We start from the raw sequence: 24,404 nt of genomic DNA on the forward strand, positions 1-24,404 counted from the left end.
TAGTATTTTTTATAGTTTTCGCACATATCAACACATCTTATGAAACTTTGTATTTTGGGAGAAATAGTGAAAATCCACAATTCGTGCACAGTGACGCCATCTTTTGGCTGATAATCGGCATCCCATCCCTAGACATCCACCTTAAGGCGTTTGGATTTGATGCGCACCCTGAGGCTGTTGACCGAAGTCGATACAATTTTGAATGAATTGGACACCACTTTATCGATGGTTAACTCTCGCGGATCATGTGTTAAGTTGTTTGTAACATCTTGAGCTGTCGAAACGATTAAATCCGTCATCATATATATATCTGGGTTCGAATCCCAGTAAGGGCATTTATTTGTATGATGATACAGATATTTGTTCCTGAGTCATGGGTGTTTTCTATGTATTTAAGTATATATTTGTATATTATATATATCGTTGTCTGAGTACCCACAACACAAGCCTTCTTGAGCTTACTGTGGGACTTAGTCAATCTGTGTAAGAATGTCCTATAATATTTATTTATTTTATTTATGTATTTATTTATTTTATATGGGTACATTTACACCACGATGGACACAGAGTGTACTATCGCCCACACTGTTAACTGTACATCAATGGACCTTATGCCTTTTGTAATAAAGTGCTGTTTGTACAAGTAAGCTGTCATCACACGTGACACACCTGCAGCAGGAAGGAGCACACGGCGCTGCTGCCCCACTCGTCGACGGAGGCGCGGTGCAGCGCGCGGACCAGCAGCGTGAAGCGAGACCCCCCGCCGCGCCCGCCGGACCCCACCACATTATTCTGTACCATATAAAATCAACTCAATGTATAGACAACCTCATATCAGATAAACTTTTTTCACCCCACGAGCCCAAACCGAAAATCTCACCTGATTAGCTCAAGATACCATAGTCGGGTAACGTAGGACGGGTGTAAATCAGCTGCTTTTTATAACTGTCAAAATGACAGTCAGCTTAGAATATATTTAAAAGCGGAAAAATTACTGTCTTGTGCGAGACTTGAACTCACGGCCTCTGCGGCGGCTTTGGGTGGACTCAAGTCTCAACAAAGACAGTAATTTCTCCACTTTTAAATTTATTCTAAGCTAGTATCGTTCGCTGACGACGAAAATCAAAATTGACAGTCAGCTTTTGAGTTTTATGAAATATTTGCGTATTACGTCACAATATGTTTTGAGATAGTACAAAACAAAACATGCACCCTGTTCCATTTTCAAAGTGATTTAAATTTAATTGAAGTAATTAGTACTATGGGTCAGACCGTTTGCTTTAGGACTTACTCTTTTCAGTTCCGCAATGATATCGGTAGGTTCTAATATTGGAGTGCAATCTATGGTTATCACCGTCCCATTGCTTTCTTTGGCAACGTACTCAGCTAACAAACTGAAATCGCAATAAAGTATAAAATAATTATTCATTTAGGGTTATTCGCCAGTAACAGGCCACCCGAAACCAAAAATGAATTCTGTTTACCTAATAAATAGAATAGTATAAGGTGGCCAGTTATTGAAACCTTATACTAAAATGAATTCTGTTTATAGGTGAATAGAATTCATTTTTAGTTTAGGCCGGCCAGTTACTGGCGAATTACCCTACATACGTTAAATTCGGTACCATCATATACACAATCGATCATAAAGAAACGTTACTTGAGATAATCTTCATCAAGCTTCCTAAGACACGATATTGGTTTAGTTTTTAAGGAAACCTACTTCTTGGCACAAGCGTCAGGTCCGATGATGAGTAGGTGCGAATCGTCAGATGCGAAGCAGGCCCTGAGTGTCGGTTCGACAGCGGCCAGTCGCGGAGATAGGAAGAGTCCCTCCGTCACCCAGCCTCCCGAGAGTGCGGGCCACGACAGCGGCGGGCCTAGGACATCCGACATCTGGAATAACGGGATGAAGGAACAGGAATGATTGCACAAGTTTTTTTTTGTTTATGTTATAGAATGAAAAAAAAAACCATTCGGTTCCTTATGTTTAATAGATATGTATACCTACATGGTTTAGGTTTTAACGTCAAAATAGTAATTTTCTTGTTTTCCTTACTTCAAGACGGCTTCCACTCAAGCCTGACGTCACGTCGCAGTATCCAAAGTCAAACCCTCACTTATAAACCTTTACAAGCCTAATTTTAGTTTTATCCCTTTCTTACAATTACATAAGTCAAAATGACAGATTAAGACAAACGATCACTACCTATACCTCGTTTTTTTTAGCATTAGAAATTAGGTAAACAATTTTGATGTGTCTTTTAATTGAAAAACTCATTTTAAAAATAAGTTACGGCCAATATGTAACAATTATGAATCTAATACAATCATTTATATTCTTCTGCTTTCATAAATGATAGTTACTGATTTTTAATAAGCGTTTTTCAATTAAAAGACGTGCCAAAATCGCTTACCTTCTTCCAAGTTCTTTCTAATGCTTAAAAAAACGAACTATAATTGAGGCTTGTAGCGCGTTCATAAATAACGCTATTAGACTATACACATCAAACAGAATCAATGAATTTTTGTAGACACACACCAATTAATAACAACATCTGTAATCGATATCTACACTATTGAATAATTGGTAAAGTTAGATATTACCTCCTCATGGAACTTGTCAATGGCATTTGGTTTGATGATGCTTGCAACGCTTCTTTCTATGGCCAAGTAGATCAATTCTTCAGGCGTTTTATTGACGCCGGTCAGTTCGTTCTGAGCAATGTATTCAAACTGAGTTAGTATATGATTTACCTGTAAAAATGGTCATAGTTAGGGAAATATTTAATTATTTATTGAATTGATTATGGTTTGGTAATGTGAATGCTATCTGACAAGGCTTTTTTCAGGGCTGCAAAAAAAAATACAAGCTCAACCTCTCGACGCGCGGACGCGATATCCCGTCTGCAGAAAACTGACGATATCGCACCAGCGATTTCATAAAAAATGCATGATAGGGTTTTTGACATTGTCTATGGCTGGGACCCAAGCCTTTAATTATTCTTTTTGATTAGGTATCCCTTACGTGAGTCATTAATTCCAGGCATTATAGCAAAGGTTCATAAGTTACAGTGACCGCTTACCATCATGAGACACTCAGGCAGATTGAGCGGTTTCAGACACCGCTACTTACGAAAACAAGCGCCTTAGTTAATGAGTTTAAAAACTACTATTATTTTTAATAATATATATGTACTTACAACCGATAAATTATATATCTTTATAACAACATCGGACTTATGTGTGTTAAACCAATGGATGCATTTCTTAACGGCTTGTTGTAATAACGACAGTGCCATCTTTGCCAGTTCATTATCAAATTCCGCTTTTCGCATCCAGTTTTCCATAACCTCTTCCACACAGTTGCTTTCTTCACTGTAATTGAAAGAAAAGTGATATTGATTTTAGACGAGGAGTAAAGTCTAGGAAAAATGTGCCAGCAGAACTAGAAATAGGACTTGAACACGCGACCTCTACAATCCGTACATCGCTCTTTCGCTCTTAATTAAACAGAACAAATTAAATTACTGTCTATGAAAATATTTCAATTTGTGTTTTTCAAGTAGACACACTACAAACCGAAATAAATGTCATATACGAAGGGAAAAATGACCAAAGCCTCCAGTGTCTAGAGCTGGAATCGAACCAGCGTCCCCCGTTTACGTGCCTGAACCACTCGGCTATCCGGTCACGGTGGCATGGGTCGAAATTTCCAAGTATTAGTAGTTTTGGTCATTTCTCTGTTCGTATACTTATGACATTTATTTCGGTTTATCGCTTTTAACCAACTCAGCTACGGAAGCCTAAATAATTTTTCCATCCCTTTCTCACAGACAACCAAAAAAACCAAAAAAAAAACAAGGCAAAGTTTTTGCTTGATAAAAACTAGGTTTATGCTAACCTCATCAGAATGACCCCCATCCGGGACAGCGTGGCGGGCGAGGCGTGGTCGAGGCTGTGCGTCTCGAAGAGGAAGTTGACGTTGGCGCCGAACTGTATGCGCCAGCCGGACGGCAGCGTCAGCAGCCGGTTGTCGTCCAGCACCGAGTTCAGCGCCTCCACCCACGACGGGTCCACGTCGCCGTCCATTACCACCCAACACCACACGTCTGGGATACACAGTATTTACATACAATGTTCATATAAAGAAATTGGATAGGTGGAATACCACCCTTAGTTAAGGAAGACAAAGCTGAGTATGCAAGTAAGGGGATTAAACCATTAATTTCATTGTGCTTCTTTGAAAAAGTAAAGACAAACCCATGTAGGGTTTGGATTGGAATCAGATATCAGTATAAATGGCGGACCGACCGCTTAACTGAATCCTCGCCTGCGCGGTACAGGGGCGACGGGGCGGGACGACGTGCCGGCGCCCGCACCTTCCCCGCCACCCTGTCGCCCCGCCGCGTCGCCCGCATAGCGAGTAGCTCAACAATCCTGGTTCACGACGACTGCAAAAGTAGCCACGCCACGGTCGATGTGGCCCAGCAGCCAGCTGCGGCTCACCGCCTTCGGGCTGATGGTGTACTCCACCATGTAGCCTTGTAGTACAACACACCTGCAGGTTGGTTGGAGACCTGCAGCGCGGTGGCGGAGATGACGCCGTCACTCCACTGCCGCGTGTCGGGGTCGATGTGGCCCAGCAGCCAGCTGCGGCTCACCGCCTTCGGGCTGATGGTGTACTCCACCATGTAGCCTTGTAGTACAACACACCTGCAGGTTGGTTGGAGACCTGCAGCGCGGTGGCGGAGATGACGCCGTCGCTCCACTGCCGCGTGTCGGGGTCGATGTGGCCCAGCAGCCAGCTGCGGCTCACCGCCTTCGGGCTGATGGTGTACTCCACCATGTAGCCTTGTAGTACAACACACCTGCAGGTTGGTTGGAGACCTGCAGCGCGGTGGCGGAGATGACGCCGTCGCTCCACTGCCGCGTGTTGGGGTCGATGTGGCCCAGCAGCCAGCTGCGGCTCACCGCCTTTGGGCTGATGGTGTACTCCACCATGTAGCCTTGTAGTACAACACACCTGCAGGTTGGTTGGAGACCTGCAGCGCGGTGGCGGAGATGACGCCGTCGCTCCACTGCCGCGTGTCGGGGTCGATGTGGCCCAGCAGCCAGCTGCGGCTCATCGCCTTCGGGCTGATCGTGTACTCCACCATGTAACCTTGTAGTACAACACACCTGCAGGTTGGTTGGAGACCTGCAGCGCGGTGGCGGAGATGACGCCGTCGCTCCACTGCCGCGTGTCGGGGTCGATGTGGCCCAGCAGCCAGCTGCGGCTCATCGCCTTCGGGCTGATGGTGTACTCCACCATGTAGCCTTGTAGTACAACACACCTGCAGGTTGGTTGGAGACCTGCAGCGCGGTGGCGGAGATGACGCCGTCGCTCCACTGCCGCGTGTCGGGGTCGATGTGGCCCAGCAGCCAGCTGCGGCTCATCGCCTTCGGGCTGATCGTGTACTCCACTATGTTTCTGCCTTGGTGCACAAGGGCCTGGAATTTGATAGCATGACAAGCTTAACTTAACGGCCACTTCAGCCTAATTAGTAGTGACCCCAGACTCCCTTGTGGAGGGTGGTAATTATGGGATGAGCATTTATTTATTTGATTTCTTGAGGTGTGGATAGCTTCTATGTATATTCATATTCCTTTATTCATAAATTATCAAATTTGTAATTTAATTAAATATAATGTTTTTTTGTATACCTAAGTTTTTGTATTTATCTATCTTTACATATGCTTGACTTACATCATTCTATAGCATCACAAGCCTCATGGGACTATGTTAGGTTATTCAATTTGTTGAAGCCATTAAAATATATGGGGGTTCCACGTTTAGGGGGTTGCGAGGGGGTCAAGAAAATGTGACATGTTGTGACATGGGGGAGGGGGGAGTCACAAACATTGTGACGTCATTTTAACTTCATCACTATTATCAGTAACCGAAAATTAATTTGTATTTTTTTATTCGCTGTACATTTAAATAATGAGGTTTTGGAAGTAGGCAATTTTCGTTCCTAATTGGTTTTGTGTTATAAAATTACTAATATTTCTTTTACCAAAAATAACTTTAAAAGTATAATGCCGAGTTAGTATTTCCGATTTCGTTGAAAACAAAATTGCCTAAAATGTGACGTCACACCAGGTGGGGAGGTATTTGCAAAATGTGACCAAGTGTGACAAGGAGGGGGGGGGGGGGAGGACGTAATTAATGGATGATCCCTATTTACATAATACCAAATTAACGTCTAATAAGTTACGGGATAACTTACTGTCTTTAGAAGTTTTCTGATGGTTGACTTCCCACATCCGGGGGGTCCCACTACGACCACGCCCATTCGTTGTTGCATCTGCTCATACAAGTCGATGCATTTTTGAACCTGAGATTATATAACATTACATATGAAGGTTAAACAATATAATGAATAAACTCTTAAATTGGTCCAAATCGAGACTCTCGCTCTAACATACAGCGTATTAACTCATGTCAACTGTAAAAATAAGGGTGTACATATCATCTCATTGATATGTTCGATAACTCTTATGTCAGTGAATTAAAAACTATGGGACATATTTTTGAGTAAGTTGTCTACACCCATATTTTTACAGTTTGTAAATTAAAATTCCGGACATCTCCGTAGCTTTGCTGTTAATTCGCCTAATATTTGGTACGAGTATGCATCCGACACCAACAGTTAATTTTGAAGGTGTTGTAACTAATTGTTCTGAACATAATCCCTTCGTTAAGTTTAAATTAATGTGAAAAATTGAAAATGCATATCAATAGGGGCCTTGTGGAGGACGCTTACGTCGCGTAGTACCGCATTAGTATTGGCGCGCCGCTTTTAATAGCGTAAGCGCCGATCGCCATAAGGTTTCTTTTGATATGGATTGTCACAAATATTCCAATTAAGTGTATTCATGTAAAAGGGAATGTTCTAATCGTAATAATTTTCTTAGGCCCACTTGCACCATTCCACTATCCCGTAGTTAAGCGGTTAAGCCTTTAACTTAATGTCAAATTGTACTGGTAACCATGGTAACGCCAAGTTTATCCGGTTAACCCCGGGTTTGTGGAATGGTGCAAGTGGGCCTTAGTGTCATTTAAATGTAAAAGATTTATTTATCCAATAGTGCCCAGTTTTCTCGTAGTAGCGACGCCTGATGTAAGACTGTTGGTTTTTTTTTTATTATACCTGAAGCTTATTATGCACAAGGCCAAGCGAAGCGACTGACGCGTCTAGAGCGGAACTTATCGGGTCCGTAGCGTGCTCCTCTTGGGGCACATCAGCAAATACCAGCGACAAGATATTCTCGAACCTGCAATAGGAGATTCGATCTTAGGTCAGGACTTAGCAAACCGTAGTTTGCGAGCCGCATGCGGCTCTTACGAAGTGCAATTGTAGATATGTTTGAAAAAAATAAAAATAAGATTGATTATTTAGTTAGACCAACCGAATTAATATTAGTGAGTCTTGCGGTTATTCTTAAAAGTTGCTTGCTGGACTCTGCCTTGGGTTTTATTAACGAATAGGTCGATTCTTGTAAGTTGGCGTGCTGTTAGCTGTTAGTTATAAACATGGTTTCTGGAACTTGACTGCCAACAGGAGTCTTACAGGAGTAGTGGATGATTTTCGGGATACGCCTTGATCTTTGTAATTCGATTTTTTGACCGGGTGAGCGCGAAGCGTCTTTAGATTATTTGTATGTTATTGTTGTATGTCTGATCGGCTGTTCTCCTCTACATGTTGATTTCTCAACCGCTGGTCGTGAAATTTTGTGAGCTACTTCAATAATTATATTATTATGTAAAACGTTCATAAGTGCTTGTTACTAGGCCTACATGAATAAAGTATTTTTGACTTTGACTTTGACTTATAATGGTTTTTTTTAAACTTCTCAAAATAGCGGAGTCATGGGAGTTTGCTTGGTCTCACAAAGCCACTAGTTTAATTTAGACGGCGGTTGATATATCGGCACTACTTTAAAAAAAAAACTCGTATCTTGTTCTGTCAATCAAAAATAATGTGGTGGCATACAGAGTTACTGCCTTTCAACTTTGAGTAGCAGTGTGGGATACAAGATTTTTTCAAAGTAGTGCCGATATATTATATAGTGGTGGTATCACCTCCGCTTATCGTGCCCGGTAAGCTTGGACATGTTGTTTCGGCGCAGCACTCGGCGCAGCGCGGCGCGGCGCTGGGGCGGCGTGAGCGGGCGCGCCGCCAGCGCCGCGCCCGCGCTGCCCACCGCCGCCTTCAGCGCGCGCAGGCCCCAGTCGTAGTGCCGCTGCCCGCCCAGCAGTGTGCTAACAAATTTCATTATGGTTAATATTTGTTTACTGTGTAGGTACAACTGGCACATTTATTTCGCGATGGTTCTGGCCATGATTTCCATCGGCGGTTTGTACTGCGTAAACGGAGACTGAGGTCTTTTATTGTAAACTAGAGAGTTCAGTTTACTACACATTGAGCATAATTATACTCTGAGAAACTAGAGATTTCAGTTTACTACACATTGAGCATAATTATACTCTGAGCAAAGTCGCTTCATGATATCAAAAATATGTTATTTTATGCCTCTGTCTAATGCTTTACTAGTCGCCTCTCGCTTCTACCGTGGCCGCGACTCGCGGGGCTCACTCTATGCTGCTGGCGACGGCACGGCAATTATTTCCCAAGCGTCTCTTCCTAGTGGGTTTATAGTTGGCAAACAATGATTACCTGGCCATAGAGAAAACGGCATACAAGTCCTCGGCGAGCGCCTCAGCGTCGGTGACGCACTGCGCCGCGAGGAGGTGCCTCGCCAGCTGGTCTCCCCTCGGTTCCACCATGGCCACGGGCCGCAGCACCCGCTCCAAGGCCGCCGGCAGCGCGCGGCGCCCCCCGTAGCCTCTTCCCACCGGATTCATGGTCGCTGCCACGCCACACCACTGGGATACGGTCACCTGCCAACAGAAATTATTATTAGATTTCATTATCAATAGCATATTCCAAGGTCGAGTTTTATGTGGTATTTAGAACTTTATACCTTCCTCTCGTGATAGGTACCTACTCCTAAATACCTAAGTACCTAAAGAGATTCTATCGAAACGCAAAGACATAAAAGCGTACTCAGTTAACTTTGTAATGAAAATGACAATATGAGTAATAAAGTATTGACTTATTGCTAAAAATGATTCAACTCGATATACTATTGTGTCAATGGAGCAACATTGCGTGTTTATGATAAGATATTAGTTTAGTTACTCAGTGGCTTACTGCTATTAGTTAACTCCCAACCTGAACCAATACTCTTTTTAAACATTGTTTCAATTTCTCGTGTCGTGTAGATTTTAAAACCGGCCAAGTGCGAGTGAATATTGCACACGAAGGGCTGCCAGTTCTGCACCATCCATGACGCAATTTTACAGCGCATCGCATACAGTGTATGGCCGCTTAGCAGCCTATCCATGTGATAATTATACCTATTATCTTACGCAACGCCTGTTTGTGGCCTTCCAGTGATGACTCTCATAGCGGCCAGCAGCGAAGCTAACCAGTATGAGATATTAGCGAATATAAATATTGTCGGTGAGCGTAGACGTGGACCCACGTCATAGTTAAGACATATCAACTTACGTGTTTCCCACTGAGCACCCCCGTGGCCTGTTCAGTGTTGACTCTCATAGCTGCCAGCAGCGAAGCTAACCAGTATGAGATATTAGCGATTACAAGTACAAATATTATCGGTGAGCGTAAACGTGGACCCACGTAACAGTTAAGACATATCAACTTACGTGTTTCCCATTGAGCAGCGCCGTGGCCTGTCCTGTGTTTTCTCGCATAGCGGTCAGCAGCGAAGCTAGCTGGTTTGAGATATTAGCGAGAGTATCGGCGGTCAGCCGGTTGAACTCGTCGAAGCAGCCCCAAGCGCCGCATAACGCCAGGCCGCTGAGCAGCCGACCCATGCATTCTGTGTCCATTGCCTATAATGTAAAATGTGCCGTAGATATCAGTAATGAACACTACGTTGCGTAAGTCATTGCTTTAAACTGACTTACAATTTAATGTGGACGTATATCAATACATAAGATTGACATGAAGAAGTTGGAAAAGTAAAGAAAATATCGTGCAGCGTTATTACTTACTTATAAATTGTGTCAAGGATTGACTGGACTTGTCTGACTTTAACTATCTACATATTACAACTCTTTATTAGCTCTACTTACCTCATCACAATTGAAAACCAGGACTAAGCGTCCAACTAGACCACCCAGTGCTTTAACCGACTCCGTTTTTCCCGTCCCGGCTGGTCCAAATGGGTTTCCCATCAAACCGAGATGCAATGACTAAAAGCAAGAAATATTAAATTGTCAACAGATTCTAGTTACACTCATCCAAATCAGGCAAGGTCGCCATGTAAGCGTAAAAATATACCACCTACCTATTCTATACTGGGTGAGTAAGGTCATCTAGGGGAGACTTGGTTACCAAAATTTTGAAACCATTAATTAATTGCCAATAAATGAAAAAAACCGGGCAAGTGCGAGTCGGACTCGCGCACGAAGGGTTCCGTACCATAATGCAAAAAAAAAGCAAAAAAAAAAACGGTCACCCATCCAAGTACTGACCACTCCCGACGTTGCTTAACTTTGGTCAAAAATCACGTTTGTTGTATGGGAGCCCCATTTAAATCTTTATTTTATTCTGTTTTTAGTATTTGTTTTTATAGCGGCAACAGAAATACATCATCTGTGAAAATTTCAACTGCTATCACTGTTCGTGAGATACAGCCTGGTGACAGACGGACGGACGGACGGACGGACGGACAGCGAAGTCTTAGTAATAGGGTCCCGTTTTACCCTTTGGGTACGGAACCCTAAAAAACAACTGTCCTAAAAGGAATCAATCGCTATTATGTTACAAGCCTTCTTGAGCTTACCGTGGGGCTTAGTCAAATTGTGTAAAAATGTCCTATAATATTTATTTATTTATGTTTTGATTTTGACAACGTAGTTAAGTTATAATTGCTATTTCGATCTATTTTAAAATTAATATACCTAAGTTTAAGTATAATTTAGGGAACCAAGTCTCCCCTAAGATCAAGTTATCATTTCCCATGGATCCAATATGAAAATCGCGAAAATCAATATCCCTGTTCCTTACGTTTCGTCTACTCCGTGGTTGGTCTCGTGAAAAATGTTGTTCAACACGTCTGTCTTCATCACATTTTGTCATTCGGTATCATGATCTCACTCAAACATGATCTAACTCGTATTCACTCAGTAGAGTAACTTCGTATTATAAGGGCTGATTTAGACGATGCAAGAACTCACATGCGAGTTTCATTACATTGCGGGTTTTGATCGGTCGGTTGAATTGGACGTAACCAACAGTCCGCAATGTAACTAAAATGCATGCGAGTTCGCGCGCCATCTAAATCAGCCTTAATGCTATGATCCTTGTTTAATCACACTCACGCGCTGTAGTGTAACAAATACAACACGCAAACTCAAACTGATTTCAACAAAACTGAATAGCAAACAAGATGGAGCATATAATAAACCTACAGTCAGCAGCTAAAGTCGCTAAGGAGCCGCGACGTGCAAAGTGGATAAAGTGATCTGCACGCGGTCTTATTGTCTTGACAGCAAAATTGTCGCACGCTTAGCTACTTTTGTTACTGACTATACAATATTTACTTACCTGAGTCAGTATCAAAAAGCATTCATCAGCTAATTCGGTTCGAACAAACTGGCCTGTATTGATCCCGAGATACTCATACGAGTAGGAAATCTGAGCTAATCCCATTTTAGCAATAACGTCTTTGGAACTCTGAATGTAGAATCTAAAAAAATAATAGTTTTTAGTTTCCTATCGCTTATGGTACAGTCGCCATCAGATATATCGGAGCGGCCAAGGTGCTCTCAAATATCTGAGCACGCCTCTATTGTCAAGGCGTCAGAGTGCTTGTTCAGTTATTGTGAACACCTTGGCCGCTCCGATATATCTGATGGCGACTGTACCTAAACAAAAGATAAAATCGGTATGACTAGGATGGGTATCGAGTAACGAGGGTACCTGAGTTGCTTCTGCCACAGCCAATCACTAGTAGCAACAACATTATTGCTAATCAGTGTACGAACCACATTAATGTAATAAGCACACTGCAAGAGGAGTGCCTGCCGTTTCTGCTTCTCGCTTTCATCCTCGGTTTCAGTGGCAGCGTAGTACGCACTCTCTTTCTCAATGTTGGCCATCAATTTGTGAAGATCTTTCGAACCAATAGCTTTCTCTGCTTGTTCCGTAAATCGTATGTTCTGAGCTAGACAAAGTATTTGTGTCGGAAGCGAAAATGGGTCCTGCTCCTGTAGAGAACTGGAAGCGACGCATTTTATAGTCATATTCTTTAGAGATGAACGCATTTCCGTTTCCAGGTTCTTGAGCCAAACCTGCAAGGAATTACAATTCTGATTGGTAACGTCATTAAATCATTATTTTTCAAATAAATGGGATGCTATTGGAATGAATATTAAAAATTTTCAAAGTGACCATTTATTCTAGAATATACTAGTCTAGTATTTTGCGTGGGGAAAATATGTACTCAAATAACTTAGTATACCCTCTAGCCGCCCAGACGTCAAATTTTGCCAAGAAAAATGCAATTTTGATTTGTCAAAACAAAGATTCAGATTAAAATGGAACAGTAGGAGACCTTTTTATAGGTCTCTGGGCGGCTAGAGGATACTACAAACCCCAGTTTTAATCAAAGGCCAACACAATAAAAAACCTTATACAGTATATTATACCTCGACAGGACAATCTATGTCGACCGGGTGGTCCAGCTGGAATGTTTCGCCGTAAAGACTACACAGTGCCGTAATCGACATGTTTCCAGGCCCCAGTCGCACTCCACTGGTCCCCGGAAACAATTTCTTCAGATGCGTCTGCATGACCGCCTCTCGACCCTCGGCCCCGGCACGCGCTTGACCGAGCAACTCCAACAAATCGTCATCGCTCAGAAAATATAACCTCGGGAAGATAGAGCGCTTTTCCTAAAATAATTAACCGGTACCGTAGGACGATAGTATAAACATAAAAATTTAAACAGTCTATAAAATCGCTGTTCGTGTATATATATCCGAATTTGATGAGCAACCAAATAAAATCAGCATAGTAATTAAAAATACTGAAATAGCTGTAGGTAACGCGTAAGGCGCTACGTCATACATGATCATGGTCAATGAAACCGCGGTAAGCAACTTGCGGGGGTTTATTGTTTAAAATATATGTATAACGCGTGAATGAGACAACATTTGATAAATATAACTATAACTTATGAACATTAATGGAGGGTTCCGTATTATGTCCAAAAGTATTCACTTTTGGATACATGTACATACCTAGGTATCTATGGTGTACCAACCTGTAGTATTATTTTTTTAATTTTTACAAAATACTCATAGGTACATTCCAATTTTTATTAAATATATGTACCTACCATCACTCACGCTCCGCGATTGCGCCATTTAGGGGTTATGAAATGGCTATGACAATGACATACAGACGGACAGACGGACATGATAAAAATATAAGGGTTCCGGTTTTGCTATTTTGGCTACGAAACCCTAAAAAGCCTCTTTTCGGCTAACTTTTATAAAGTTTACCGAGTATTCGTACATTTACTCATTACGTAGGTACTACGAAGTATATAGAGTAGGGCAGGCTACTCTGGACGTACAACATAATACTTACGTCCATATACTGTTTGAGTGCAGATTGGCAAGCGTGTAATTGCTCAGATATGGAATCCAGCATTGATTGTAGACGGGCCGATTGTAACAGCACCGAAAGCCTAGGGTCCGCCTCGAAGATGCGTGTAGCCTGTCGAAATCCTTGGTCGACCTTGCGGAACTTTATGCCGAGCTCGCCTTCATCGTTGGACAAGATCGGCTCTAGGTATAACCATCTGTAAAGACCGTCCATGAATGGCTGAGTAATGTATATGCTTAACAGATCATTAATGTTAGTACTTACGTCACTACCTACTTGATTATAATAATAATAACAGAACATTTAGCAAAAAACTCATGACTGTACCATCGATCGCCCACACTATTAACTGTACATCGGTGGACTTTATGTCTTTTGTAATAAGGTCCACTGATGTAAAGTTAGGACTGTTGCTGTTTTACTAATTGCGAAATTATAGATCGGCAGTAAATTATTACACAGTAGATAGGCAAATGAAAATAGCAAATTATAATAGACATATAGGTAATACTTAAGTACGTAAGCTGAAATGTAAACAAATTTGTGCTATAGGGTACATCGCCAATTATTAGCCAGTTTTCAATTACTGGCCACCTATACTAAAATGAATTCTGTGTATAGGTGAATAGAACTCATTTTTGTAAGAGGCGGCCAGTTATTGAACGAGTGGGTTGTGGATAAATTTCAGTTACTGGCCATTTTCCTTATACTGAAAATGAGTTTTATTTATCTGTAAATAGAATTCATTTTTGGAATAGGTGGCCAGTAATTGAAAACTGGCTAATAATTGGATTTTCGTACCTTATATACTAAAATGAACTTTGTTTACCTATAAATAGAAATCAAATTAAGTGGCCAGTAATTGGGGGGTGGCTAGTAATTGGCGATGTACCCTAGTTCCAAATTAAACTTTTAGACAAATTTTCATTAACCATCAATTCATTAACCTACAAATACAATTTGTTCCCGTTTTTATAGTTCGTTTTTTTTTTAGCATTAGAAAGAACTCCACAGAAGCAAGCGTGCAGTTTTTATCAGGCTCTTTAATTGTTAATAATTATTGAATTATCTAATGTAGCATGGTCAATACATATAATTTACTTCAAATTATTACCGCTAAAAGTGCCGGATTTGGAACCACAAGCTTACTTCTGCGAAGTTCTTTCTAATGCTAAAAAAACGGACTATAGCTATGTGCACATCGTATAGTAGCGCCCAACTGTCATGGGCCAAACTTAGTGAATTTGACAGTTTCTTTGCCTGTTTTTTTTTGCTACTCTGAACGTGAACATGGGTGCCTTGTCTCAGCTCCTTATCACATGGTATCTGGTGTCAGTCAGGGTTCAATATTCGATCCTCTTTTGATAGCGTTGATGGTCAACGATTTGGAGATAATAGTAAAAAAGTGTTTGCTATAGGTATTCTGGTGACCTGACGGTCCAGCATAACTTGCGTTCTCGCGCGCGAGTCCATACTTGAAGTCGCGCTTGATGTATGGAGTCGCGCGCGAGAACGCAGCTCATGTCATGATAGACCGTCAAAAGTAGATTTATGGTGTGAGGCCGCGGACGCACCCACTGCAGACGCCGCCGGCGGTGTCACGCAGAAATTCGCTGCTCCATCAAACATTGACGCCACTCAATGCGCTCCTGACGTCAGCACCAGATTGTTTGCAAGGAGATCGACGGCTGTGTATCGTGAGTCTGCAGTATTGTGAGACGATGGATCATGCTTATTGCACAGCCGGTATATGATTTATAAATAATAAATATTAGCTTTTATTTCCACGGCCAACATTTGAAAAATGACATTAGATAATGCAGACGTGTAAAAAATGACCACCCAGTAGTCTATGATGATATCACAAACGGATGTTAGTAGGCATGTCGGTTATGGTTCCTTATCAAAATGAGCGAAGCTTTATCGTTTATAATATATAATCTTAAAACAAAAAATATTCCAGCATTTTTATAGTATTTATATTAACTAGGGTACATCGCCAATTATTAGCCAGTTTTCAATTACTGGCCACCTATACTAAAATGAATTCTGTGTATAGGTGAATAGAACTCATTTTTGTAAGAGGCGGCCAGTTATTGAACGAGTGGGTTGTGGATAAATTTCAGTTACTGGCCATTTTCCTTATACTGAAAATGAGTTTTATTTATCTGTAAATAGAATTCATTTTTGGAATAGGTGGCCAGTAATTGAAAACTGGCTAATAATTGGATTTTCGTACCTTATATACTAAAATGAACTTTGTTCACCTATAAATAGAAATCAAATTAAGTGGCCAGTAATTGGGGGGTGGCTAGTAATTGGCGATGTACCCTATATGTAGAAGACGAACTCTCTATCTTTTTAGTGTGGGGTATTGTTGGACAGCTCGACAGGTCTTTTAAAACGAATAGGGGTCTCCGAAAACCATTTGCATCCTTTTGATTAAGAACGTCACAAATTATGATAATGATAATTACTGACTAAAATAACCTACTTGGTTGAATATTACGTATAGCTATCTACGTCTCAAAACTTTTTTGCAGTAGAAGAACTAACTTGCATCTTACGTGAAATGTTTTTGATGATTGACCTGACAGGAGAGTAACTGGATAACTTGTGTGTACGTAGAGGAGCCTGGGAGACTTGCCCAGGTCTGAAACCACTTTATAAAAAAATTGTAATATCAAAATATTTACTTTATCAACACTAACCCTAACGATACTATTCAGGCATGATGGCACTTTTTTTGATAAAATTATTCAACTCTCTCACGTGCGGCAATTTGGGCTACTGAAAATAAGAGACCCTATTTTTTTCTTAAGGACCTTTTATAACATGGCAATTTGGCAATCGTTAAGGCAATGCATCGCTAGAGCAGGACAGCGGATTGAAAGTTAAACAGATACAACAGTTTTTAGAAAATATTTTATTAACATCACTTTACAATATACATTTATATAGTTAAGTATAAGTGCCCCGTATGTTACAAACATAACAGAAACAGGATCAGGCTGCTAGCCTTATGAGATGGTTATAGTTAATAGATGCTACCGTAGGTACATACATTGCAAAGCCTTCTCCGACTGGCGGCGCATCACATAACAAATGCATGATTTAATATTTATAAATACAGAATGTCAATATTATGTTGATTTAACATTTTACCAGACTAGGTATTAATTAGGTACAACGAACAACTATGTATTAACAAGACTCACACATTCTGATAGTTATTGCTAATCGTGCAACGGCAGAAAATGCATCATATGTAAATAATTATAAGTTACTTAAAACTAAGTAAGGCACAGAAACTCTTATTTAAGATGAAAGTTATAATGTAGGTGTACACACTAAATTACATTTCAACAGAAATAACTAGGTGTAAGAAAACTTAATATTTTCTTTGGAATAGTAATTACAAGAAGCCTCCATTTTCCTAATCAATTTATAGTTATCGAAAAATGTAAAGCTTTCCTCCAAATACAACGTTTAAACAGTGACATGTGAAATAGAGTTTACATTTAAATATGTAGAATTAAACTGTTGAGGTAACTTCAAGACGCTACTTTTACATAAAATATACTTTACACACCCTTCTCTGTTTCTAAAATAAATGCATACGTATACTATTTGTTGAGTACTACTACAATCACACTTCGTAATATTTAACTGTAACATAGCTCTGAGTCAGCGAATACGTAATTACTCGTATGTTCATCATAAACTAGGCACAAACTTTGAACAAAATATGGACAAGATTGTAGTCTAACTACACTCCTAAACGATGACTAACACTGTCAAACACAGCTTTATGGCACTCTTAGAAAATATAATTGAGAAAACCTAATTTCCTTCCAATTTTAAAATCAAGATAATTATGTGGTACACGACCTGTATGCGTCTGACTTCCTTGTAATTTCTGCGAGGTAATAGTTCATGTTTATATTTAGATCAGCTATTTCTTTTTCTAACGTATTCAGCTCTTGGTTATTAGCATTGTACAATTCTTCCATGTTGGCAAGAAGTTGGAGTTGGTTTTGTGTTTGACTAGCTAGTTTATTTGCGCGATCTAATAACTCTTGCGCTCGCTCTCGCGATTTAGACGTTTGATTAGCGCTTGCTGTTAGAGATTCACTGGTTTCTTTAAATTCGTGTCTGAGATTACGAGCTTTCAGTTCTGCCCCCTCAGCTCCGTTAACGACGTCATTAGCTTCCTGTTTTACTTGATCGGCATCGCTTTCAATTTTAAGAACATTTTTCTGTAAGTTAGAAAGCCTAGTATGTAGTTCTTCTACTTCTTTCTTGGTTTCATTTGCTTTTTTCTGAGCTAATTCAGTTTCAGTAGCAATAGGAATTAAATCCGCCTTTGCAGCTTGTATATCGCTGTTAGCTTTGTCGATTGCGTCTTCCGCTGCATCTTGAGCTGCTTGTGCTTCATCTAAAGCACTTAACACTTTGTTTGCCATTTCCAGTGTTAAATTTGCGGATTTATGCACTGCTGTCGCATTTTGATTAAGGGCTTTAGCTCTTTCTAAATCTGGTTTCGTTTCAGTAATTATATTTTCAATATTTGTGAGCTGTGACACCGTAGAATTAATCCGCTGTGAAAGGTCCGTTATTTCCTGTGGTTCTACACTAATGGAAAGCTTCATTATATCGTCGGCTAAGGTTCTCACATCAGCTGGTGTATTGGAAGTATTGGATAAAAATTCTCTCAATTCCGATGTCAAATCTTGGCTTTCATTAGTAACACGTTCTGCAGAAGATTTGAATTCATCAGCCTTAGCAAATAAATCTTTGGCGCGAGCTCGGACTGCAACAGTGTCTTGCTTTACTTGCGTTATTGACCTGAACAAGTCTTCAGCCGTAAGTTCATGTTCTTTAATCCGATGAGCAGTTTTGTTCGCGAAGTCTAAAGCCTGTTCTGCTTTGGTGACGGCACCTTGATCGCACGATATGCCACCACATTTGCCACAACCTGCTCCTCCACAAATATCGCAACTGTCAGTCTCTTGCCCACACATTTTTTCGTTTAGTTTCGGAAACTGCGAATCTAATAATCTGAGTTGTTCTTTCAAGTCAGACAGTTTTTTGTCATTTTCTGCTTGTGTGCTATTAAAGCTAGCATATTTCATTTCTAGCAGCCGATCGGTGTTTTTTATTTGTCTGTCAGTGCTGGCAATCAATATTTGTACGTTTTCAGCCTCATCTGCGGCTTTGTTTGCTCTTTCTTTAGCTTCGCGAGTTAAATTAAGGGCGCCTTCCAGATTAGCTTCTTGTAACTTTGTAGCATTGTTGCTCAAATCTAATGTTTTTGCTTTTAACTTATCAATACTCAATCTTAGTTCGTCAAGTGTCACATTACCCAGATTGATTTTAGATGTAATATCGTTGAGATTGTTCCTAGTGTCTTGAACTTTCTTTTCTGCTTCGGCCAGTTGGTTTTGTAGGTACGTTACATTAGATAAAAGCTCTTTGACTGTTGCCTGTCCAAGCTTAGAGCTGTCGAGAAGACCCTCTACTTCATCTAGTTTTTTCGTCATTTCCTCAAAATCTCTTGTGTATGCACCAGTAGCCCCTACGACTTTTATTTTACTAGCATTTCCGATAGCGTATTCAGTTTGTATCTGTAAGTTGCTTATAATTTCATCCCAATTATCGAAACATTCTCCGCATGGATAACAGTTAGGTGCTTGTCCAAGATAGCCTCTAGCACACAAGTCGCATTTGTATCCACCTATACCAGGCCGACAGACACATGATCCATTATCTCGCATGCACTGTTGTGACACAGCTCCGCTTAAATCACATTCACACTCGTGACATTCAATATTTGGATTACCCCAATGATTTTCTTGACATTCGTTACATTGCCTACCCCCATGTCCTGGTTTGCACTGACATTTTCCTATGTACGGATTACACTGAGGCGAAACTGAGCCGACAGGATCACATTCGCAAGGGTCACATCCTGTTCCTACTGCGATTCTCCAATGATTTTCTGTACATTGATCGCAATTTAGGCCCATTACATTTTTATGACAATGACACTGTCCAGTCAAACCGTCACAGTTGCCTTTGGTGAAGTTCGTACCGAGTACCGAACAGTTACACTTGTAGCATGCTTGTTCTAAGGCATTACCGTAGTAACCTTCTTGGCACATTTCGCAATGGTCTCCAGCTGTGTTATGTAAGCATTTTAAACATTTTCCAGTAACAGGGTCACAATTACCTGGTTTTGTTAAGTCCACATTATTGTTACATTCGCAAATTTCACACGTGCCTTTGATAGGGTCTCCATAGTAATTGTCATTGCATACGTCGCATAGTGGTCCAGAATAGCCCTCTTTGCAGTCACAGATGACGTCTTTGGTCTCCGGGTCTAGTCCACAGCTATCGGCATGACTACTCTTAAAAGGATCACCTTTAACTCCAGGACATGGACAAGGGCGACAAGCTATATCAATACCAAGACGCGGGTCTCCATAATAACCCTCTATGCATCTTTCACATCGGTGGCCTTCGGTATAGTCCTTACATTCATAACAAGCACCAGTTTTGTCGTCACACTCAACTGCGTGTCCATTACAGTCACATTGTTGGCAATTAGGGAAATTGAAATAACCAGGTTGGCACAAGTCACATGCACGGCCATATGTGTTAGCCCTACATTTACATTGTCCACTTAAAGCGTCGCAAAAGTTATCAAGAGAACCAATACTGTTACAATCGCAACGTTTGCAGCCAAATTTACTAAAACCATACGTGCCTGGAGCGCACCGGTCACATCGAGCACCTACAATATTTTCAACACATTGGCAATCGCCTGTATATGGATCACATTGATGACTTTTGGATCCTGTTGGGTCACACTGGCATGGTTCAGATCCATTTCTTATTATGTAACCTATACTAATATGATGCTTTTTACAGATTTCTAAAATGTTTTCTCGGTATAAACTATAATAGTATGGGTCACCGCAATTATTACGATCAAACTCTTCACGTTGAATGCTGCCATTTTTAAGAAAAGGTATATCATCGAATGATGGAACCAAAGCTATGGAATCTATTAGTACTGTTGCCCTAGAATTCGATGTATAGCCATTCTGACGTCCTAAATATATACGAATTTCTGTGGTTTTACCTTTTTCTAAGCAAACTGCGGGTTTTATTAAAACACTACGCTCTTTTCCCGGCAAAATTGTATGAATAGTATCGTCTTCAGGACGAACATTAGCACAAGGAGAATCTGGGTCTATTGGCTGGAGCCTTTTGACGAAAATGGTAGCTTCTTCCCAATTGACGTTATCAGACGGAGGTTCATATCTTACCAGAATGTTGTAGTTCATGCTAGTTTTTAAGTTATTAATAACAAACACTAATGTACTTCCTTCTGGAATTTTCATGAAACCAGGCCCAGTCCACGGTTTCTTCCTCCCGTCTGGATAATTCTCCCTAATAACGACATGGCACAGTTGACTTTGTATAGCGTTATCGTCTATTTGTGAATCGCACTGACTCGACTCGGCTTCAATGACTATTGAGTCAAGAGCTCCAACGAAAAAGTTTTGCAAAGGTTGGTCGCACCGTCGGCCAATCACGTTCGGGCGGCATTTGCACTGTCCTGTTATCACATCACATTCTTTGTCCAGAGCACCACCGGGATCACAATCACAAGGCGTACATCCGTCGTTGGAGTCCGATAAACCGTAAAACTCTGGAAGACACTGGTCGCAATTCCTTCCGGTTACATGACGTTTGCAGAAGCACATGCCCGTGTTGGGGTCGCATCCTCGTTCGTTGATCGTTCCTAATCTATCACATGTGCACTCTTCGCAGCCATCCGGGTTAGCAAGATCGAAATTCCAGAAACCATCTTTGCACCTGTCGCATCTCGCGCCATCCATGTTTGTTTTACATAGACAACGGCCGGCGGTCTTGTTGTTGGCGACATCTGTTTCGTCATCGCACAAAATCTCCTCATCTGTGACACCATGGGGATCACAGTCGCAGGGCTTGCATACTTCAGGGTCCTGTTTGTCTAACTCGGGATCTTGGTAAAACTTCGGCAAGCAACGTTCACAATTTATACCCATAGTGTTATGCTGGCAGTTGTCACAAACACCGCCACTTATTTTCCCAGTTTTATTAAAAACTGCGGCATCAAAATGACATTTTGTAGCGTGATTATTACAAGTGCATCTTTTACATGGGTTAGATTGTTTACCTACGGCCGGTTGCCAAGGTAAGTCATTGAAGAAATCATCACAATATTCACAATTGAGTCCATTCGTGTTATGTGTACACTCGCAGCGACCATGCACCATGTTGCCCCTTGCGTTCACGCCCGGTAAAGGCAAACATCTAGACGCATGACCATAACAAGAACAAGAACCACGCACGGTCATTTCGTAAATTGAATAGTAATACTTTTCTTGAATTTCAAGCCTATTATCCAATAAGTCATCTCCGAGGGTGTGTAGTTTGGTAAAGTTGATGCGAAGATTAGTCATGCGTAACAAGTTTTGGACCTCCTCAGAATATGGGTTGGTGATGTTAATATTCGGTGGTATCACTCTAAAGATAAGGGCGCCTTCCGTTGACGGTTCGACAGTAGAATAACGAGATTCACACACAACTTCCGTCAAAGAGCGTTGCGTCCTCTCTGGAATTCCGGGGAAAGCATCGGCACAGTTGTATGCAAAATAACGATACACGCTCCATGTTTTTCCAAAGTCGGATGACCTCTCCACTAACATAGCCTTAGGGAGAAACGTTTTAAACGTTATGATTACATGCGTTAGATGAAATTCCGCTTCCATGTTCAACTGGATCGTAACATTTTCTTTACCATTTTCGGATTGCCACCATGATTTATTACGAGTTCCAGGGTAATATCTATAGATGATGTTCTCTATCCTATGGTTAAGATCCGGCCGGCCGACAGTATTGTTGCTGGAGTCGCACCAGAAGCACTTTTTTGGGTCCTCCAAATGTGAAACAATGCAGTATCGTTCGGGATTGTAAGTGCCGCACGTGGATGAGGCATAAAGGCTGGCTTCGCGGCCGATGAGGAGGTTGCCGGTTGCAGGGTAGCAAGAACTGAGTTCGCATGCGCGATCCAGGAGGCGCGGGTCGTTGCGCTGACGGTCTCGTTCGCGGTTATAGACGGCGCCGCCGGTGGCGACGAGCGCACACGCGACGATCAAGCGCAGAGCCATGGCGGGCGAGTAGGTGCGGGCCTCCGCGCCGCTCACTGCACTGCCGGCCGCCGCGCCACTCTCGCGCCGCGCGCTGCTCCTCACCCCGCCCACCCCACCGCTACACCCTACTTACACAGGGACCTACTCCGAGAGAGCTTTTGACAAAATGCTTTTAAATATGAGTGACTGACGTGCTCGATAGGTAGTTATATATATTATGAATGATTACGATGTTAAAGGTGATAAGTTACATAGCTGTGGTGGTTAGATTTGTTATAAAGTGATAGGTTATTTCTTTCCTATCCTATTATTGGCATTTAGTCTGCCTCACTCTATTTACTTTCTAACAAGCGTGGCGTTAAGGGCCCCACTGATTAACAGTCCGCCGGACGGTATCGGCCTGTCAGTTAGAACAAAATTTTGACAGTTCCGAACAACTGACAGGCCGATTCCGTCCGGCGGATTGTTAATCAGTGGGCCCCTTTAAACCGATATTTGAACAAATCGCAATGTCATTACTTTATTTCTTCCGGCCCGTTTCCGTCTGGTTTCCTCACGATGTTTTCCGTTACCAAAAAGGAACTGGTAAATATTAAATGATACTTCGTACATGTGAATGTGAATTTTGTTTTTCACTAGAACAACTTCGCATTGCATTGAGGTTACACAGATTACTAAAAATCATAATAGGCCAAGAAATAAGAAGTTATAGAGGGAAATGCTAGGAACACATTTTTTGACTCCGTAACTTTGTTTGGACTAGTTAGGAGGTGAACATATCAAAAGTCCCCGGCCGTAGCCCCGGTGCTGGGGGGGAGAGGGGGGAAAGAAGGTCTCATTTTTCGGTTTTTCACTAATATCTTGGAAACTTTGCGTCTTAGCGACATGACTACTGAGACAAACCAAAAGCTGATAAAATGTGTTACAAGTTTTATTCAGTCAAGTTTTTCGATATCTGGAATAGTTTTTGAGATATCCGCTCTTGAAAGTTTATTTAGGGCTTTCAATTTTATCTTGATATCTACATTAGTGAAGCTGCTAGGCCGTGTTTGGTATCATTTTTGTATAAATCGGGGGTGCTGAATTCATTTTTGGTATCACATTGACACCATTCCTTAGAAAAAACATATAAACTTTAAACAAATACCTTTTTTTTAAATTCATCTTCACGCTTAAACCGTTCAACCAATTTAATTGTAATTTGGTATACAGATATTTCGAGTCCCAAGACAGGACATAAGATACTTTTTATCTCAATAATCATCCTTTAAAGTTGTGAAATGGAGTATGGGGGGAATTCAACTTCGTCGACGAAACTGAATTCCTGAGGCAAATACTGCTTAAGGTAAAGTTTGAAGTCATGTTAGGTATCATTTTCATCTAAATCACAGATGTATACCATCCTAAATTTCACCTAAACCGGTTCAGCGGTTATTGACTCCTC

At 41.3% G+C, this 24,404-nt stretch overlaps 2 protein-coding genes across 2 annotated transcripts in view; both read right to left on the minus strand.

The window, feature by feature from the left end:
• The window catches only part of LOC134666919 (cytoplasmic dynein 2 heavy chain 1), a 106,945-nt gene that overhangs the window by 41,939 nt on the left and 40,602 nt on the right, over window positions 1-24,404 (minus strand). Inside the window, exons 26-42 of the mRNA XM_063524224.1 lie at window positions 13,737-13,950; window positions 12,791-13,036; window positions 12,063-12,433; window positions 11,688-11,829; window positions 10,211-10,330; window positions 9,779-9,967; window positions 8,724-8,947; window positions 8,129-8,308; window positions 7,197-7,320; window positions 6,273-6,380; window positions 5,337-5,493; window positions 3,905-4,112; window positions 3,204-3,378; window positions 2,608-2,757; window positions 1,724-1,896; window positions 1,292-1,394; window positions 670-792 (exon numbers count right to left, since the gene is read on the minus strand). Of these exons, the coding sequence (XP_063380294.1) occupies window positions 670-792; window positions 1,292-1,394; window positions 1,724-1,896; window positions 2,608-2,757; window positions 3,204-3,378; window positions 3,905-4,112; window positions 5,337-5,493; window positions 6,273-6,380; window positions 7,197-7,320; window positions 8,129-8,308; window positions 8,724-8,947; window positions 9,779-9,967; window positions 10,211-10,330; window positions 11,688-11,829; window positions 12,063-12,433; window positions 12,791-13,036; window positions 13,737-13,950 (3,007 nt within the window). The remainder of the gene's footprint in view (window positions 1-669; window positions 793-1,291; window positions 1,395-1,723; window positions 1,897-2,607; window positions 2,758-3,203; window positions 3,379-3,904; window positions 4,113-5,336; window positions 5,494-6,272; window positions 6,381-7,196; window positions 7,321-8,128; window positions 8,309-8,723; window positions 8,948-9,778; window positions 9,968-10,210; window positions 10,331-11,687; window positions 11,830-12,062; window positions 12,434-12,790; window positions 13,037-13,736; window positions 13,951-24,404) is intronic.
• Window positions 16,662-23,073, minus strand: LOC134666534 (laminin subunit beta-1). Its single transcript, XM_063523724.1, has one exon. It carries the CDS (start codon window positions 22,976-22,978, stop codon window positions 17,630-17,632), a length of 5,349 nt encoding a protein of 1,782 aa, XP_063379794.1. The 5' UTR covers window positions 22,979-23,073; the 3' UTR covers window positions 16,662-17,629.

This window comes from Cydia fagiglandana, chromosome 8 (genome assembly GCF_963556715.1).
Source record: "Cydia fagiglandana chromosome 8, ilCydFagi1.1, whole genome shotgun sequence".
NCBI classification, from domain to species: domain Eukaryota; kingdom Metazoa; phylum Arthropoda; class Insecta; order Lepidoptera; family Tortricidae; genus Cydia; species Cydia fagiglandana.